This window comes from Hippoglossus hippoglossus, chromosome 16 (assembly GCF_009819705.1).
Source record: "Hippoglossus hippoglossus isolate fHipHip1 chromosome 16, fHipHip1.pri, whole genome shotgun sequence".
In the NCBI taxonomy this organism is placed as follows: Eukaryota; Metazoa; Chordata; class Actinopteri; order Pleuronectiformes; family Pleuronectidae; genus Hippoglossus; species Hippoglossus hippoglossus.
The window spans coordinates 5,272,482-5,292,481 of NC_047166.1; the positions used below are offsets into that span (position 1 = coordinate 5,272,482).

The 20,000-nt window shown below is 39.5% G+C and overlaps 1 protein-coding gene and 1 long non-coding RNA gene across 2 annotated transcripts in view; both read left to right on the top strand.

The window, feature by feature from the left end:
• The window catches only part of LOC117777400 (hemicentin-1-like), a 1,765,934-nt gene that overhangs the window by 70,652 nt on the left and 1,675,282 nt on the right, over positions 1–20,000 (top strand). Inside the window, exons 12-17 of the mRNA XM_034612162.1 lie at positions 3,520–3,795; positions 4,540–4,827; positions 5,551–5,826; positions 14,389–14,664; positions 18,087–18,362; positions 18,818–19,084. Coding sequence (XP_034468053.1) covers positions 3,520–3,795; positions 4,540–4,827; positions 5,551–5,826; positions 14,389–14,664; positions 18,087–18,362; positions 18,818–19,084 — 1,659 coding nt within the window. The remainder of the gene's footprint in view (positions 1–3,519; positions 3,796–4,539; positions 4,828–5,550; positions 5,827–14,388; positions 14,665–18,086; positions 18,363–18,817; positions 19,085–20,000) is intronic.
• On the top strand, positions 1,309–2,602 carry LOC117777474. Its single transcript, XR_004616610.1, has 3 exons — positions 1,309–1,442; positions 1,961–2,239; positions 2,372–2,602. It is a non-coding gene; the product is annotated as an uncharacterized LOC117777474 (long non-coding RNA).

Sequence of the window (20,000 nt, forward strand, 5' to 3'; positions counted from 1 at the left end):
TACAAGTGGGTCCTCTGAGGTAAGAACAAGCTTCTATGGTTATTTATCTCCTCATGATGTTAATCTACTAGAGTAAAATATAGTGTTTCAGAAGTTTTGTTTACAGTATATACACTGATTACAAACTGTATTTTTTGTGGATGAAAAAAGATCATTTTTTTCTGAATAAAATTTGAATCCAGATCACTTAAAAATAATAATAATAATAATAATAATAATTTAAAACCCTTTTTCTTCCATTCAGTTGAAATACTTTTTTCCAAATGAAAACTCCAACATCAGTTTCAGATGTCGTAGTTCCCTGAAGACTGAGATGAACCCAAAGAGCCAGATATGACTTTTTAAACAGTATATTTCAGACTAAAAGGTTCAAAAATTCAAATGTAATAAAGACACTGTTATGTTTACAGTCAAAGTATTTTATATGTGTTCTGGGGTTTCTTTCAATAAAAGTGATTTGAACAAGTAGCTAATGTCAAATAAAATTAAAACAGAAAACAGAAAAAAAATCAATATTTTAGTTATTAAAAAAGAAACTGAACTCTGGGATTAACAAAAACATGTGGCACAAATATTCCATTGTAAAATAACTACATTTAATTTCCTTTAATAAATGACAAATTCTGCGTAGAGGTGAGGTGACTTATGTGTTTTCAAACCACAAGTTCACAACCATCTTGAAATGAGGAACAAAACAAAAACAACTCTCAATGTCAGTAAAAGAAATGAAATGAGGAAGAAGGAAATTCTGACACAAGCTGAAAAAGAACTTTGATCACACATTTTACAGTAAAAAGAAAAAGTTTTGTGATCTTATGATTTTTTTATCCACTTTTCAGTTTTTATTTGTTTCAGAAATCCAGTTGTACTTAGTTCCACATGAGATGGAGGCTCAGACAGTCACGTGGTTGGTTTTTCTGGCCCTAATAAAACGTAAGGATTTTATTTCTCCACTTTGAAAACAAGGTTTTTTTCCAACATTTGCATTAAAGATTAACTGACTTCTCCACTTGTGTTTTCACTGACAGATGTTTCTACAAGTAACCCTAAAAATCCCTTTAAACTAGAACCTGGTGGGATGCCAGCTACTGAGGGATCCTGCTCTGAAATTAATTGCCAAGTCACAGAAGATGTTGATGATCATGACGCAAACTGGTTTTGGATGAAAGATAGACGATGGGTCCAAAGTGATGAAGACTATAATACCACTGTCATTTACAGCACAAATACCTTGACACGTCCGGTCAGTCCTGACTTTGCAAGCAGAGTGAAATACATCGGTTCTTCATCTTCAAGTTGGAGGAATAGTTACTCTGCCTGGTCGAAGCCACTGTGCAGTATTTTGATCTGTGACCTGAGAACAAGTGACAGCGGAAAGTATTCTTTGAGATTCGTAGGGAGGAAACAATGGTTATCTGAAGAAGTGACCCTCAACGTTGAAGGTATGTATAATAAAAATCTGAAAATTAAAATACATTTCAGAATATACATAACATTAAAATTAGTGGACAAATGTGTCCTTCATGCCCCGAGCAACGAAATTTATTAATTAATAAGCAAACGTACATGAAAATGAACATTTGAACAAACACCAGTGATAAAAACTACAGAATCCATCTTTGAGATCATTTGAGTTGATGTGTATTTTGACTTTTTAGTTTGGTCCATGTCCCATTCACTAAAATTCAGTACGTGAGATTTATACCACAGTCAGGCAGCAGGTGGCGATCTAGACACTTTGGCTTCACTTTAAGTCGATGGTTTGAACTATTCTAGATCAGTTATGACTCTAGAGCAGTTTGGCTATAGCTTCACTCTACATAGTTTCCCAGTCAAGTCGGGTACAACTTTCAAAATCAATGCTTCTTTTATAATAACATCTTCTCAGTGACACTGTACAATAAGACTTTAGCTTTTGTGTAGACGCATCATCACATTTCTCTTGCTTTCATATTCTCAGTAAACCGATGCCCGCTCACTTTTGAGGAACCAGCTGTCGTGGTGGAGTCCAACGTGGTCACACTCACATGCTCCACTTCAAGTTCATGTCCTTCAAAACCTCACATTCAAGATGTGACTCAGATCGACCGGACACAGGCCACAGACTTTCATCAAGTTAAGGAAAGAACCACCTTCAGCTTTAGAGCCAGCAGGGAGGATGACGGGAGGGTGTTTTCATGCCAAACACAGGACAACACAGACAAATATTTGATCCAGAATATTACAGTCACTGTTAAATGTAAGTTGATGAATTCATTTTATTGATGTTCTATCTTTTAGGTAATACACCCTGCTGTTATGATCATTATTATTATTACTCTAAGAAGGCAGCTGGTTCAAATCCCAACTTTGCTGTGATCTTTCTGTTAAGTTTGTATGTTCTCCCCGTCTACATGAGTTCTCTCCCAGTACTCCAGCTTCGCCCCACAGTCCAAAGACATGCAGATTGGGATGAAGTTCATTGGCAACTCTAATTTGTGTGAATGGATATTTGTCTCTGGATGTCGGCCCTGTGATACGCTGGAGACCTCTCAGAGCCAGAGTCAGCTGGGGATTGGCTCCATCCTCCCACAATCCTCAAATGTCCACCAGTGTCACCAGGCTGCTCGTGGCGTGTCTGTGATTTTCAGTCATTTTACCTCTTTCCCATTCGTGTATTGATTTAATTTGAATTCTGAACTAGAATCTTCTTCATAGTATTCACAATATTACATTCTTAGTGGACCGTCACTCACATAGCAAGTGTCTTGGTCCAGATTTGTCCTGGGCCAGGAGAAGACCAGAAGTGCCGGATCATTGCCTGAAGTGGCCCACATCCGTGTGCTATCCGGGTCTTGAATTAACCTGAAAGAATCTTCTGTTTCAGATTCACCTGTTGTTGAGATAAAGGTCATTTCACTTGGGTCCTTTTTCCAGATAAGCCGAGGAAGACGAGCATTTCTGTCAGTGGCTCTTTTGATAACCAAGTGAAAGTTGGTCGTTCTCTCACGTTAACCTGTGACACCGATGCCAATCCTGCCCCGACGACTTACTTCAGCTGACACTTTATTTTTTAACAAAACACATCAAACCAAAACTTTCCTTTAAAAAAACTATTGATGCAAAAGTAAATTTTTCTCATGTATTTCTTCGGTGGTCCAGTTTTTAAAATTAATTATTACTTCTGACAGTTGAAACAATAGCACCTGAGAAATTAATGACCTTAAGTACTTAAATCTCTGTAATTCTTCCACCAGAGTAAAGTATAATTCTGTTAAATTGAAGCCTTGTGACTTTAAGCAGTTGTAAGTTTTCTTATAGTATAATTTGTGGTGTAATTGTGTAATGCAATGTATTGTTTTCACAGGTTTGCATGTTATTGTGCTCCCTAGTCCACTGTCTCCAAACTTACCTTGATTTACACCCTGATGAAATAAAAAACATATAATATTCATGGTCATTCTATATTATAAAGACCATTATATTGGACAGTGGTTAAATCTGACAGTTCTCTGTTTTCTATATTGTTGGTTTCTGCAGACAGTCCCAAACATGTGACAGTTCAAGCCAATCCTGGTCTTGATGTGAAGGAAAATGTGTCGTTGACACTGAGCTGTACTGCCGAGTCCAACCCACCAGTGAGCTCTGTCACCTGGAGGAAGATGACTGATGGGAGAGAGGAAATCGTCCAACAGACTCAGACTCAGACCTTCAGGGTGAATTCAGCCAGTCCCTCTGACAGTGGACTGTACAGCTGTGAAGCCACCAATGACATTGGAAGTGGAAAGTCACAGCCAGCTGAGGTTAAAGTCAGATGTGAGTAGAATGATGCACTTGTGATGGTGAATGGATAAACAAGGAGGATATATTCTACATTACTGCGTATAAAGTAAATACTGATCAGACGTGCTGGTTCCAAAAAGAAGAAAACATTACTCCACAATGTCAGAAACACCACAGGGTTCTTTTAACTATGGTGTAAATTAATTCATTTATTAAACTTATCCAACATTTCTTTGAACTGAAAACGTCTATTTCAACATGACTAAAGTGGCCTGTTGTCATAACTTGATTTATTTAAATAGCACTTCTCAAAACAACGTTACAAAGTGCTTCCCAAATAACTAAAAAAGTAAAAACACATCAAAATATGAATATAAATTTAAAAACAAATTAAAAATCGTTCATAAAAGAATAAATAAAAGAATAAAAACTAGACCTACGTAAAATCAGTGAATGAAGTAAGATAAAAGTTTGTTTTCAGCTCCTGACTCAGTCTGCTGTCTGTCCTCGTTCAGGCTGTTTCAGAGCCTCAGGGCTCTTGTTTCAAAAGCTTTGTCTCCCAACTTTGTCTTATTACAATAAATCGTAGCAGCTGGACTGATGAAGAGGAGTTTAGGAGCTTCAGGAGAGGAGCTCCCTTTACCACTGTTTGTTGGATTTTTTGCTCTGCAGAACTTTTACATTTACAATAAACCTATGTAACACAGACTAGAGGGAAGAAAAACTATAAAATCATAATGTGCCTTCTTTAAAGAAGATTCTGCTTCCTCTCTACAGACCCGCCCACTAAACCTATACTGTCTATGAGTTCTGAGGTCACAGAAGGTCAGACCATCACCGTCAACTGCACTGCTGAAAGTTTCCCACAGTCAACTCTCACCTTGACGAGGACCAACACAAATAATCAGGCTGTAATAATCACTGAAAATAATCTTTATTCACGACCCATCAACTCTCTCTACCACAAGATTAATGTGACTTCAGCCGACGCTGGCTGGTACGTCTGCCGTGCCCAGAACAGTGAGGGCTCAAAGGACAGCAAGCAGAAGGAGTTGGTGGTGAAATGTGAGTGTTTCAGCTGCGGCTTTTTTTTCAACCAAACAGATCAAACCAAAACTTTCCTTTAAAAAAATCTTTCTATGAAAAAGTAGCTTTTCTCATGTATTTTTTGATTAACTATTACTTCTGACAGTTGAAACAATAGCACCTGAGAAATGAATGACCTAAAGTAAATATGTCTATTTGATTAAGTACTGTAGAGCTTAGAAAATATCAATAAACTACCAGACCCTATATAAAGTCATTTAATCTATAAATTATCAATAATAATGATCCAGTAATGTTACGTGGTGCCACTCTGCCACTTAATGAATACTCCTGATAAACTACTGTGCTGCTTATTTAAATTATGAATTCATGGCTATTACTTGTAATGGAGTATTTTTGTACTGCGATATTTCTACTTTTACTTAAATCTCTGTAATTCTTCCACCAGAGTAAAGTATAATTCTGTTAAATTGAAGCCTTGTGACTTTAAGCAGTTGTAAGTTTTCTTATAGTATAATTTGTGGTGTAATTGTGCAATGCAATGTATCGTTTTCACAGGTTTGCATGTTATTGTGCTCCCTTATATAAATTAGTCCACTACCTACAAATTAACCATGAATTCAACCCTGTTGAGATAAAAAACATGTATTATTCAGGGTCATTCTATATTATAAAGACCATTATATTGGACAGTGGTTAAATCTGACAGTTCTCTGTTTTCTATATTGTTGGTTTCTGCAGACAGTCCCAAACATGTGACAGTTCAAGCCAATCCTGGTCTTGATGTGAAGGAAAATGTGTTGTTGACACTGAGCTGTACTGCCGAGTCCAACCCACCAGTGAGCTCTGTCACCTGGAGGAAGACGACTGATGGGAGAGAGGAAATCATCCAACAGACTCAGACTCAGACCTTCAGGGTGAATTCAGCCAGTCCCTCTGACAGTGGACTGTACAGCTGTGAAGCCACCAATGACATTGGAAGTGGAAAGTCACAGCCAGCTGAGGTTAAAGTCAGATGTGAGTAGAATGATGCACTTGTGATGGTGAATGGATAAACAAGGAGGATATATTCTACATTACTGCGTCTAAAGTAAATACTGATCAGACGTGCTGGTTCCAAAAAGAAGAAAACATTACTCCACAATGTGATGTCATTCAAAATAACGTTTAGCAAACCTGATAAAAAATATTGAAGTTAAAAAAGGAACAGTAACCTAACATCAGTGGCTGTTGTTTGTTTCAAAGAGAAATTGCTGAGAAAAAAATGTAAAGTTTCACCAGGTGAATCTAAAGTCTGTCTGTTTTATCCTCCCATTTAAAGTTTCACATTCTTCTCAGTCTGGCTTTAAAGAGCAGCAATAATGTCACTTCATTCGTTGTGTTATTCATGTTTGATCTTTGATGATGTTCAGAAAATGACGTTGTCTTTTCTCCTGAATTTCCCGGCTAGTTGCTCCAAAACACACAAACATCACGGAGTCGTCAGAGAAGCAGGAGCTTGACGGGAGGAGCTCCGTGATGCTGAGCTGCATCAGTCACAGCTTTCCCCCAGTCCACCTCTACTCATGGTACAGGAAGAGTCAGGGCGAGGAAAAGGATAAGCTTGTGTCCGAGCATCAAAACCACACAGTGTACTCAAACCAGCCAGGAGTCTACTACTGCGTCGCAGAAAATGAAGTAGATCAAAGTTTGTCTGATCCCGTCCGTCTGTTTGAACGTGAGTGAATTTCAAGGTCTTATAACTGTGTGTTTTATTGATCAGGAGACATGTGGGAGGTTTATATCAGAACATGTTTTCTGGTTGTCCGTCCGTACGTCCTGTGTTTGTGAACGTGACATCTCAAGAAGGTCTTGAGTGAATTTCTTTAAACTTAGTGAAAATGTTTAGTTTGATTCAGGGTTGAAATGATAAGAATTTGGTGGTCAATGGTTACTGTGTCCTCACAAAGCTGTGAACTCACAAAGCATATTTTTGCCTTGTAAAAGCAATATCCACGTGACGCCTTGAGGGAATCCTTTCACATTTGGCACAAACACACAATTAGACTCAAGAAGTAACTGATTTGATTTGGTAGCCAAAGGTCAAAGGTCAAGGTCACAGTGGCCTCACAAAACACGTTTTTTGGCCTCTTGAAAGTCATTTTACAAAACTGCCTTTAGAGAAATTCCTCAACTTTCGATGAGAATTCAAAGATGTGAACTGATTAGATATCAGTGGTCAAAGGTCACAGTGGCCTCATCAGAATCTTGGTTGGCGGAGGTAAACAACTGCAGAACAGTATTTCTAGTTCAGTCTGAAATAAATCTCTGCACATCGAATAAAGTTTAAACTAATTCTACATGTTCACAACTCAGTGTCTATATGATGCTCTCTCTCTTTTAACCACAGGAGACTATCTGGAGAACCTGAGGTTCCTCGTTATTGCTCTACTTCTCCTGATGATTATCAGTGTAATTGTTGTGAATTTAAGGTGAATGAATAAGAAGTGCATTTGATCAAATTCAATAAATACATTTCAGAGATGGTCTGGCATGTTTAACCACATCATGTCCCTCTATGTTTTCAGATACTGGAGGAAATCTGTTCAACAAGGAACAACAAACACCAAATCCCCTTCTGGTTTTTCGGTAATGACACATTTGTTTAAGCCGTTCTACTTCTTTATTGAAAACATCTGGACAGAAGTGACTCATCTTGTGTGTGTGTGTGTGTGTGTGTGTGTGTGTGTGTGTGTGTGTGTGTGTGTGTGTGTGTGTGTGTGTGTGTGTGTGTGTGTGTGTGTGTGTGTGTGTGTGGGTGGTGTGGTGTGTGTGTGTGTGTGTGGTGTGTGTGTGTGTGTGTGTGTGTGTGTGTGTGTGTGTGTAACAACAAGTTAAAACAATCATATATGGAGACTTTAGTAAAACTCAAGAAGATTTATATTAAAAAGAATTTAATTCAATGTGTCTGGTCATGGTGGCCTGTTGTCAGAACCTTGTCTTAACACAATAGATTTAAAAAAATATTTAACTACCAGTTGTTGAAACTTCAAAATCTATTTCTAATTGGCTATTTGTATATTGGAAATCGTAGGAAACAGTGATTATGGAGAGTTTAGGTATAAGATTCAGGATATTTAAGCCTCTGCTTCATCACTTCTGACCTGTTACAGCTGTAAAACTACTAATTCTTCTAAAAACTCTAAATTATGTCATAATTTCAATAATATGTTATCAAATATGTTTTAATGGTGATATTACAAAGCCTCCAAAGTCCCAGAATGTGTTATTTGTTTTATTTTGAGTTCACACGATGCAAGGATCTGAAATAAGACAACAACATGTGCACATTAGAATTAAAAATTATAAATAAAATAATGTATCAGGATATCTACAACCCCTCAAATTGACCATGTAGAGCTACTGCCTTCCATCTTCTATCATCAGTATTAGTCTGGCTCTACAGGCAGATGTGTCTCTTACTGTTCAAGCTGTTGCTTTTCCCTCCTTGTACTTCCATATCCTGCCCTCACTGTTTTCCCTGTCAGTAGCTGTCTATCAGTGCACTTATATCTCAGTATACTGGGGCTAGTAATTATAAGACAACCTGTACAGCATCCATTTTAGAGCATGAGTGAAGCGATTCAGTTGCTGCTTGATAATCATGTGGTTAGAGGAAACAAAAATCGTCAGGAGATGAAACCTCCCCTTTACCCATTTATTCTGTGCAACAAACAAAACAATTAAATCAAGGAAAATGTCTGCAAGTCATGAAAGAATCAGATGTGAGTTTTGTATGAATTTTATTGAAATTCTCACACAAATAATCTATAAACTACCTCCACTCTCATCCTAGAATGAACCAGAGAGCCTGCAGGACTATGAAAACATTAGTAATGCAACTGCACGTGCACCAACATCTCCAAATCTATTTGATGACCACACCAGTGAAGGTGAAGTGGAGCTCCACTATTCACAGGTGAGATTCACAGCGAGGCCCCGACGTTAGACGACCAACAGAGACTCCAGCAGCTCAGACGAAGATGAGAGTTCCTACTCTGACGTCAGGATTTGACCCGAGATGTTCTCGTCCTGCTTTTTACAGCTACCTCGGGCCTGAGGAAGTTTATATTCACAAGAAGTCATCACAGAGAGTCTGAGGAGTTCATGTGTTAAACCGTGTTGCCATTAGGAGTATTTTAAAACTAGTTAGCAAGAAGGCACTGAAGTTACATTACTGAGCTAAAATATAATATATTAATATTTGAAACTGTTAATTAAAGGTTCTGAGGAAAACAGTGAACGTAGCAAAATGTGAGGGATAAACGGTTAAAATCCTTATTTTGCAACTTAAAATGTAAATAATTTGAGTGTAAAATGATTGTATTAATAACTTTTTATATAATCTATATATATAAATGACATGCAGTTAGACAAGAAATGCTGAGAATCACTGCTGAATGTTTTTTTTGTCCTTTCCAGTGTTGTGAACTTAATCCAAACCCACACACCTGAAATGTAAATATCCTGTAGCTCAAAATAAAATGAAATATGTTGGAACAAATGATGAACTTTAAAGTTTATTGACATTATTGTTGGATTTGTGAACATGTCACAGCGTGAAAGGGTTTCTGAAGAATGCATGTACACACAAAACGCATTGCGTCATGAAATGGACATTATCATGTGATGCATTTCTATTAACGGACCATGTAAACCTTAGATTTACTTGAGTTAAGTAATAAGTAAAATAAAATCAAGTATATGACTATATCCTGAACTTAAACTCTTGAGTATCCAAAGTAAAGGTACAAATTCTGAGACATTAGGATATTATTAGATACGTTATTACATTTTCAGACAGGTACATCAATGAGTAAGTATTTTAGTTGCCATGGAGCCAGGCCCGTAGCCGGAGGGCAGTATCCCCGATCTAAATATGCACATTTTAAGATGTTTGGAGCAGCTATTGGTTAACAGTAGCTTCAAAACCATGTCAGTGGACAATAGCATACATGACTTACCATTGTGTTTGAGTTTGCATCATTTTGTATTTAAACTATAGAAACGTGTCTCAAACAGTGCATCCACATAAGCAAAATGTGTGATACAGTAAATACCATATTATTATGATACCTCCGCTGGGTGTGTATTTACCTTGAGCCTGTAAGTTCCATTCTATTTGCCAAAGAACATGTGGTTATTACATTGTTTGAACAGGATCAGAACAGTCTTTGTATTCAACAGCACAGAGATATAACACTGATTCTGTCCTGGGTGGGAACAGTGGGAACACTGGTCCTTCTCTCTCATCATCACCACCTTTCTGTCTTTCTCTCTTGGGCTTGACTTCAGCCTCTTGTGCCTTCCCAAAGGAAAGTGTGTCTGAAGAAATCTCTTCATTTGAGTCTCAGTGAAGAAACACAACAACCCAGCTCATATATTTACATTGTAACAGTGCAGGGTAGATTCTGTCCGTCAATTCACTGATTGGCCTCGTGTTATAAGAGTAGAGCAGCTCCTTTAAGAAAGTGCTTCATGTGTTTAAGAGAGTGAGTGGTGAAGAGAGAGAGAGAGAGAGAGAGAGAGAGAGAGAGAGAGAGAGAGAGAGGGAGATAGAGAGAGAGAGAGAGAGAGAGAGAGAGAGGAGAGAAAGAGAGAGAGAGAGAGAGAGAGGAGAGAAAGTATAAAGATGGACAGTGTAAGTTACAGTGTGTTGGAAAATAAATACAACATCTTCTCCAGGCAAGAAGAAGTGTCCTCCGTTATTTCTCTACTGCTGCAAAAAGTGAAGGGTGTGAACCCTGAAGCGAGAAGCGTCTTCAGCCAGGGAGGAGAACAGACATCTCCCCTGTACGTCACCGACTCCGGTCTGGAGGTCGAGCAGGAGACGTTAACACTACGTTACATTGTATATTCACGAGAAGATGATCCACTCCACCTCCTACTCACTCACCCACCGCCCACATACACACATTTTTAAATAATACCGAGGTCCAGACCTGCATGGAGCTGATTACTTTACTTCAGATGAAGGTATTTGTCTGTGTCCTGCTCTCCTGAACAACTGAAGACATGTGAAGGGTCATAAGTTGTAGAGAGGAAGTGTAATTAAAAAACAAGAAATGCACAGTTCTGGAGTATATTTACATGTCTACTTTCCACCACTAACAGTACTGCTTAAGAATATAACATTAATATATTATTATTATTTAACTTTTTAGTTCAGGTTTCCTCTAAGTTAATGCTTTATCATTATTACTGCAAAGACACCTGTTTTATCTATTGTTCAAGTTCCACACTGCACTTCCTTGGGCCCTTAACAACAGACAGACTAAATAGATAGAGAGAGATTAGTGGAATTAGTCGATAGATGATAGATAGTATCCATCATATCTGTTCTTTATCAAAGGACCTGTTGTGACTCTTGTAATAATTCACTCTGTCTCTCTGCAGAAATGGCTGATGTTTTCAAAGGCCTGAGCTTCCTTGAGACCCTGAAAGAATCCATAGACAGCAATAAGTTATCAGATGTCAGGGACGCGGTGGAAGATCTCTTGATCAGTAGGATCAACTTGGCTGTGGTGGGAAACCGCGGTGATGGAAAAGACTCCTTCATCAACTCCCTCCGTGGCCTCGGACCTGGGGATGAGGGGGCGGCTCCTGCTTCGACCCCCGTGGCCTCAGAGGACGTGGCAGGCTACCCTGACCCTAAACACCCTGACTTTCGCCTGTGGGACCTGCCGCCTGTGCCCGACACCTCCCCATTCGAACCTGAGGGATACATGGATAGAGACAAACGGTGTACTGGGTTCTCTTGGCTTCGGTGGGAGATCCAGAGAAGAACCTGGCAGAGAAGAGGAAAGCCAGTCTGGAAACACTGAGGTCGCAGGGTGTGACGCAGCCTAAAGTCTACGTGGTCAGACCCTCCACCCTGGAGAAGTCTGACTTCCCTTGTCTGTTGGACGACTTGGGCAAAGACCTTCCAGAGATCCGAGCCCAAGCCCTTCTCTTGGCTCTCCCGACGCTCACCTCAGCCCTGGTCACCCAGAAAAAGGAGGCCTTCAAAGCTCTGGTATGGGCCGCTGCATCACTATCTGGTGGGATGTCTGCCATTCCCGTCCCCCTGGTGGCTTCTATGGTGGACTCGAGTGTAGCAGTGCGGATCCTGACGAAAGCAGTTATCTCTGTGCCTGGATGACAAATCAGTCGAGCGACTGGCCCGACAGCGAGGCGTGGAACCCCCGAGACTTAAAGGGCTTGTAAAAACCCTTTTGATACATTTTCACCTTGTTAGATGACGTTTTAAATAGAGACACTGTGAATACTATGTGAGCATAAATTCTCCAAATCAATATGTAGTACTGTAAACTGCTCTGTGTCGATTAACCAGACTTTGCAAAAAACAACGACAAAAAGAGGAAGTGGGAGGAAATGCATCTGTGTGCATATACTGTGAGAAGCTGCGAACGCTATCACTGTAATCACAACACCTACAAGAAGCTGTTTTCTGGCTTGCATGATAGGGGTTGCAAATTATTTTTTTGCATCCCCTTTCAAAGTGTGAACACTTCCTTTTTCTGTAAAGTCTCATTCTCGGAGTGAGGCTGTGTGCGACAGACTGATACAAGTGGGTCCTCTGAGGTAAGAACAAGCTTCTATGGTTATTTATCTCCTCATGATGTTAATCTACGAGAGTAAAATATAGTGTTTCAGAAGTTTTGTTTACAGTATATACACTGATTACAAACTGTATTTTTTGTGGATGAAACAAGATATTTTTTTTCTGAATAAAATTTGAATCCAGATCACTTAAAAATAATAATAATAATAATAATAATAATAATTTAAAACCCTTTTTCTTCCATTCAGTTGAAATACTTTTTTCCAAATGAAAACTCCAACATCAGTTTCAGATGTCGTAGTTCCCTGAAGACTGAGATGAACCCAAAGAGCCAGATATGACTTTTTAAACAGTATATTTCAGACTAAAAGGTTCAAATGTTATGTTTGCAGTCAAAGTATTTTATATGTGTTCTGGGGTTTCTTTCAATAAAAGTGATTTGAACAAGTAGCTAATGTCAAATAAAATTAAAACAGAAAACAGAAAAAAAACAATATTTTAGTTATTAAAAAAGAAACTGAACTCTGGGATTAACAAAAACATGTGGCCCAAATATTCCATTGTAAAATAACTACATTTAATTTCCTTTAATAAATGACAAATTCTGCGTAGAGGTGAGATGACTTATGTGTTTTCAAACTACAAGTTCACAACCATCTTGAAATGAGGAACAAAACAAAGACAACTCTCAATGTCAGTAAAAGAAATGAAGAGAGGAAGAAGGAAATTCTGAGACAAGCTGAAAAATAACTTTGATCACACGTTTTACAGTAAAAAGAAAAAGTTCTGTGATCTTAAGATGTTTTTATCCACTTTTCAGTTTTTATTTGTTTCAGAAATCCAGTTGTAGTGAGATGGAGACTCAGACAGTCATGTGGTTGGTTTTTCTGGCCCTAATAAAACGTAAGGATTTTATTTCTCCACTTTGAAAACAATGTTTTATATTTTTTCCAACATTTGCATGAAAGATTAACTCACTTCTCCACTTGTGTTTTCACCGACAGATGTTTCTACAAGTGACCCTGGAAATCCCGTTGAAGGTATTTACAATAAAAATCTGAATATTAAAATACATTTCAGAATATACATAAAATTACAATGAGTAGACAAATGTGTCCTTCATGCCCCGAGCAACCAAGGCTCCTCCGGGAGGAAATATAATTAATAACCAAACGTACATGAAAAATGAACATTTGAACAAACATAAGTGATAAAAATTACAGAATCCATCTTTGAGATCATTTTAGTTGATGTGAATTTTGACATTTTAGTTTGGTCCATGTCCCATTCACTAAAATTCAGAGGGTGAGATTTATACCGCAGTCAGGCACCAGGGGGCAATCTAGACACTTTGGCTTCACTTTTAGTCGATGGTTGAACTATTCTAGATCAGTTATGACTCTCGAGCAGTTTGGCTATAGCTTCACTCTACATAGTTTCTCAGTCAAGTCGCCTATATCCTAGAGTATTAAAGTCACTGTTAAATGTAAGTTGATGAATTCATTTTATTGATTCTTAGTGGACGTCACTCACATAGCAAGTGTCTTGGTCCAGATTTGTCCTGGGCCACGAGAAGACCAGAAGTGCCGGATCATTGCCTGAAGTGGCCCACATCCGTGTGCTATCTGGGTTGTGAATTAACCTGAAAGAATCTTCTGTTTCAGATTCACCTGTTGTTGAGATAAAGGTCATTTTACTTGGGTCCTTTTTCCAGATAAGCCGAGGAAGACGAGCATTTCTGTCAGTGGCTCTTCTGATAACCAAGTGAAAGTAATAACCAAGTGAAAACTTTAGTTTTTTAACCAAACAGATCAAACCAAAACTTTCCATAAAAAAACTATCGATTAAAATTCATTTTCTCATGTATTTTTGCAGTCGTCCATTTTTTTTTATTTGTTATTACTTCTAGTTGAAACAATATTGGACAGTGATTAAATCTGACAGTTCTCTGTTTTCTATATTGTTGGTTACTGCAGACAGTCCCAAACATGTGACAGTTCAAGCCAATCCTGGTCTTGATGTGAAGGAAAATGTGTCGTTGACACTGAGCTGTACTGCCGAGTCCAACCCACCAGTGAGCTCTGTCACCTGGATGAAGACGACTGATGGGAGAGAGGAAATTGTCCAACAGACTCAGACTCAGACCTTCAGGGTGAATTCAGCCAGTCCCTCTGACAGTGGACTGTACAGCTGTGAAGCCAACAATTACATTGGAAGAGGAAAGTCACAGCCAGCTGAGGTTAAAGTCAGATGTGAGTAGAATGATGCACTTGTGATGGTGAATGGATAAACAAGGAGGATTACATTACATTACATTTCATTTAGCTGACGCTTTTATCCAAAGCGACTTACTATAAGTGCATTCAACCATGAGGGTACAAACCTAGAACAACAAGAATCAAGAAAGTACAATTTCTTCAAAAAAGCAAAACTACAAAGTGCTATAAGTAAGTGCCATTTAGGTGCTACTAAATTGTTAGTTTAAAATTGTATTCAAGGTATAGTCGGAAGAGGTCTGTTTTTAGTTTGCGGCGGAAGATGTGTAAACTTTCTGATGTCCGGATGTCCATGGGGAGCTCATTCCACCATTTAGGAGCCAGGACAGCAAACAGTCGTGATTTTGATGAGTGTTTAGCTCGCAGTGAGGGAGCAACAAGCCGATTGGCCGAAGCAGAGCGGAGTGAACGGGCTGGGGTGTAACGTTTGACCATGTCCTGGATGTAGACTGGACCCGATCCGTTCGCAGCACGGTACGCAAGTACTAATGTTTTGAAACGGATGCGGGCAGCCACCGGTAACCAGTGAAGGGAGCAGGGGAGCGGAGTAGTGTGAGTGAATTTAGGTTAAAGACCAGTCGAGCTGCTGCATTCTGGATGAGCTGCAGAGGTCGGATGGCACTAGCAGGTAGACCTGCCAGGAGGGAGTTACAATAGTCTAGGCGTGAGATGACCAGGGCCTGGACCAGAACCTGCACCGCCTTCTGAGTGAGAAGGTGGCGTATTCTCCTGATGTTGTACAGCATGAATCTACAGGAACGTGTTGTTACAGTAATGTTGGCAGTAAGGGAGAGTTGACTGTCGAGTGTCACACCCAGGTTCCTAGCAGTCTGAGTGGGGGTTAACACGGAGTTGTCAAAGTTAATGGTCAGGTCATGGGTGGGAGAGTCTTTCCCTGGAAGGAAAAGTAGTTCAGTCTTGTCAAGGTTAATTTTCAGGTGGTGTGCAGACATCCACTGAGAGATGTCAGTCAGACAGGCAGAGATTCGTGCTGCTACCTGTGTTTCAGATTGGGGAAAAGAGAGGATTAGTTGGGTGTCATCAGCATAGCTATGGTAGGAAAAGCCATGTGAGTGAATGACAGAGCCGAGAGAGCTGGTGTACAGAGAGAAGAGGAGGGGACCCAGGACGGAACCTTGAGGGACTCCAGTAGTGAGAGGACAAGGTTCAGACACAGATCCTCTCCAAGTTACCCGGTAAGTGCGGTCATTGAGGTAGGATGAGAGCAGGGAGAGAGCAGAGCCTGAGACACCCAGGTCCTGAAGGGAGGAAGTAAGGATCTGGTGGTTCACTGTGTCAAATGCAGCAGAGAGGTCTAGAAGGATAAGGACAGAGGAGAGAGAGGCTGCTCTAGCAGTGTGAAGTTGCTCAGAGACAGCAAGGAGGGCAGTCTCAGTTGAGTGGCCTGCCTTGAAACCAGACTGGTGAGGGTCAAGAAGGTTGTTATGGTGGAGATAGGAGGAGAGTTGATTAAAGATAGCGCGCTCGAGAGTTTTGGAAACAAAGGGAAGAAGAGAGACAGGTCTGTTGTTATTTACTTCATACGGGTCGAGGGTGGGTTTCTTCAGGAGAGGATTTACTCTTGCCTCCTTCAGAGAGTTAGGGAAACAGCCAGTTGACAGGGAAGTGTTGATAAGATGGGTGAGAAAAGGAAGAAGGTCAGGAGCGATAGACTGGAGAATGTGAGATGGGATGGGATCAAGGGGGCAGGTGGTCGGGCGGGCGGAGGTTCCCAAGGTAAGAACTTGATTGGGAGACAGGGGGGTGAAAGAAGAAAGCGAAGGGGATGAAGATGCAGTTGATGGAAGTGTAGTTATAGAAGGAGGATTAGAAAATGAGGAGCGTATGTCATCTATCTTTTTTTTAAATTAGTTGACAAAGTGGCTTGGTAGAAGGGAGGAAGGAGGAGGGGGACTGGGGGGGTCAAGGAGGTTGGAAAAGATGGAGAATAGTTTTTTGGGGTTAGAAAATGAGGATTGAATTGTAGTTTGGTAAAAAATGCTTTTGGCTGTGGAAATAGAGGCAGAGAAAGAGGAGAGAAGAGACTGATAAGTGAGCAGGTCGTCCGGGTATATATTCAACATTACTGCGTATAAAGTAAATACTGATCAGATGTGCTGGTTCCAAAAAGAAGAAAACATTACTCCACAATGTCAAAAACACCACAGGGTTCTTTTAACTATGGTGTAAATTAATTCATTCATTAAACTTATCCAACATTTCTTTGAACTGAAAACGTCTATTTCAACATGACTGAAGTGGCCTGTTGTCATAACTTGATTAATTCAAATAGCACTTCTCAAAACAACGTTACAAAGTGCTTCCCAAATAACAAATAAAGTAGAAACACATCATCATCATCATCAAAATCTGTCATAAAAGAATAAAAACTAGACCCAAGTAAAATCAGTGAATGAAGTAAGATGAAAGTTTGTTGTCAGCTCCTGACTCAGTCTGCTGTCTGTCCTCGTTCAGGCTGTTTCAGAGCCTCAGGACTCTTGTTTCAAAAGCTTTGTCCTCCAACTTTATCTTCATGTATTGATTTAATTTGAATTCTGAACTAAAATCTTCTGCATAATATTCACAATATTACATTCTTAGTGGACCGTCACTCACATAGCAAGTGTCTTGGTCCAGATTTGTCCTGGGCCAGGAGAAGACCAGAAGTGCCGGATCATTGCCTGAAGTGGCCCACATCCGTGTGCTATCTGGGTTGTGAATTAACCTGAAAGAATCTTCTGTTTCAGATTCACCTGTTGTTGAGATAAAGGTCATTTCACTTGGGTCCTTTTTCCAGATAAGTCGAGGAAGACGAGCATTTCTGTCAGTGGCTCTTCTGATAACCAAGTGAAAGTTGGTGGTTCTCTCACATTAACCTGTGACACCGATGCCAATCCTGCCCCGACGACTTACTCCAGCTGCCACTTTTTTTTTCATCCAAACAGATCAAACCAAAACTTCCTTTAAAAAACTATCGATGCAAAAGTACATTTTTCTCATGTATTTTTTCAGTGGTCCAGTTTTTTAAATTAATTATTACTTCTGACAGTTGAAACAATAGCAACTGAGAAATGAATGACCTAAAGTACTTAAATCTCTGTAATTCTTCCACCAGAGTAAAGTATAATTCTGTGAAATTGAAGCCTTGTGACTTTAAGCAGTTATAAGTTTTCTTATAGTATAATTTGTGGTGTAATTGTGTAATGCAATGTATTGTTTTCACAGGTTTGCATGTTATTGTGCTCCCTAGTCCACTGTCTCCAAACTTACCTTGATTTACACCCTGATGAAATAAAAAACATATATTATGCAGGATCACTCTATATTATAAAGACCATTATATTGGACAGTGGTTAAATCTGACAGTTCTCTGTTTTCTATATTGTTGGTTACTGCAGACAGTCCCAAACATGTGACAGTTCAAGCCAATCCTGGTCTTGATGTGAAGGAAAATGTGTTGTTGACACTGAGCTGTACTGCCGAGTCCAACCCACCAGTGAGCTCTGTCACCTGGAGGAAGACGACTGATGGGAGAGAGGAAATCGTCCAACAGACTCAGACTCAGACCTTCAGGGTGAATTCAGCCAGTCCCTCTGACAGTGGACTGTACAGCTGTGAAGCCACCAATGACATTGGAAGTGGAAAGTCACAGCCAGCTGAGGTTAAAGTCAGATGTGAGTAGAATGATGCACTTGTGATGGTGAATGGATAAACAAGGAGGATATATTCTACATTACTGCGTATAAAGTAAATACTGATCAGACGTGCTGGTTCCAAAAAGAAGAAAACATTACTCCACAATGTGATGTCATTCAAAATAATGTTTAGCAAACCTTATCAAAAATATTGAAGTTAAAAAAGGAACAGTAACCTAAAATCAGCGGCTGTAGTTTGTTTCAAAGAGAAATTGCTGAGAAAAAAATGTAAAGTTTCACCAGGTGAATCTAAAGTCTGTTTATCTTTTATTGTTTTAATGCCCATTAACTGGTGCGAAAAAAAGTTCCACATTCTTCTCAGTCTGGCTTTAAAGAGCAGCAATAATGTCACTTCAGTTGTTGTGTTATTCATGTTTGATCTTTGATGATGTTCAGAAAATGACGTTGTCTTTTCTCCTGAATTTCCCGGCTAGTTTCTCCAAAACACACAAACATCATGGAGTCGGCAGAGAAGCAGGAGCTTGACGGGAGGAGCTCTGTGATGCTGAGCTGCATCAGTCACAGCTTTCCCCCAGTCCACCTCTACTCATGGTACAGGAAGAGTCAGGGCGAGGAAAAGGATGAACTTGTGTCCGAGCATCAAAACCACACAGTGTACTCAAACCAGTCAGGAGTCTACTACTGCATCGCACAAAATGAAGTAGACCAAAGTTTGTCTGATCCCGTCCATCTGTTTGAACGTGAGTGAGTTTCAAGGCCTTATAACTGTGTGTTTTATAGCTCAGGAGACATGTGGGAGGTTTATATCAGACTTGTTTTCTGGTTATCCGTCCGTACGTCCTATGTCCTACGTCCTTCGCACAAACACACAATTAAAATCAAGGAGAAACTGATTTGATTTTGGTAGCCAAAGGTCAAAGGTCAAGCTCTATATGATGCTCCCTCTTCTAACCACAGGAAACTATCTGGACATCCTGAAGTTCCTCGTTCCTGCTCTATTTGTCCTGATGATTATCATTTTAATCGTCGTAGTTTTAAGGTGAATGAATAAGAAGTGCATTTGATTAAATAAATACATTTCAGAGATGGTCTGGCATGTGTAACCACATCATGTCCCTCTATGTTTTCAGATACAGGAGGAAGAAATCTATTCAACAAGGAACAACAACCATCGAATCCCCTTCTGGTTTTTCGGTAATGACACATTTGTTTAAGCCGTTCTACTTCTTTATTGAAAACCTCCGGACAGAAGTGACATATCCTGTGTGTGTGTGTGTGTGTGTGTGTGTGTGTGTGTGTGTGTGTGTGTGTGTGTGTGTGTGTGTGTGTGTGTGTGTGTGTGTGTGTGCATAAAAAACTCTAAATTATGTCATAATTTCAATAATATGTTATCAAATATGTTTTAATGGTGATATTACAAAGCCTCCAAAGTCCCAGAATCTGTTATTTGTTTTATTTTGAGTTCACACGATGCAAGGATCTGAAACAAGACAACAACATGTGCACATCAGATTTAAAACTTATAAATAAATAATCTATCAGGATATCTACAACCCCTCAAATTGACCATGTAGAGCTACTGCCTTCCATCTTCTATCATCAGTATTAGTCTGGCTCTACAGGCAGATGTGTCTTTTACTGTTCAAGCTGTTGCTT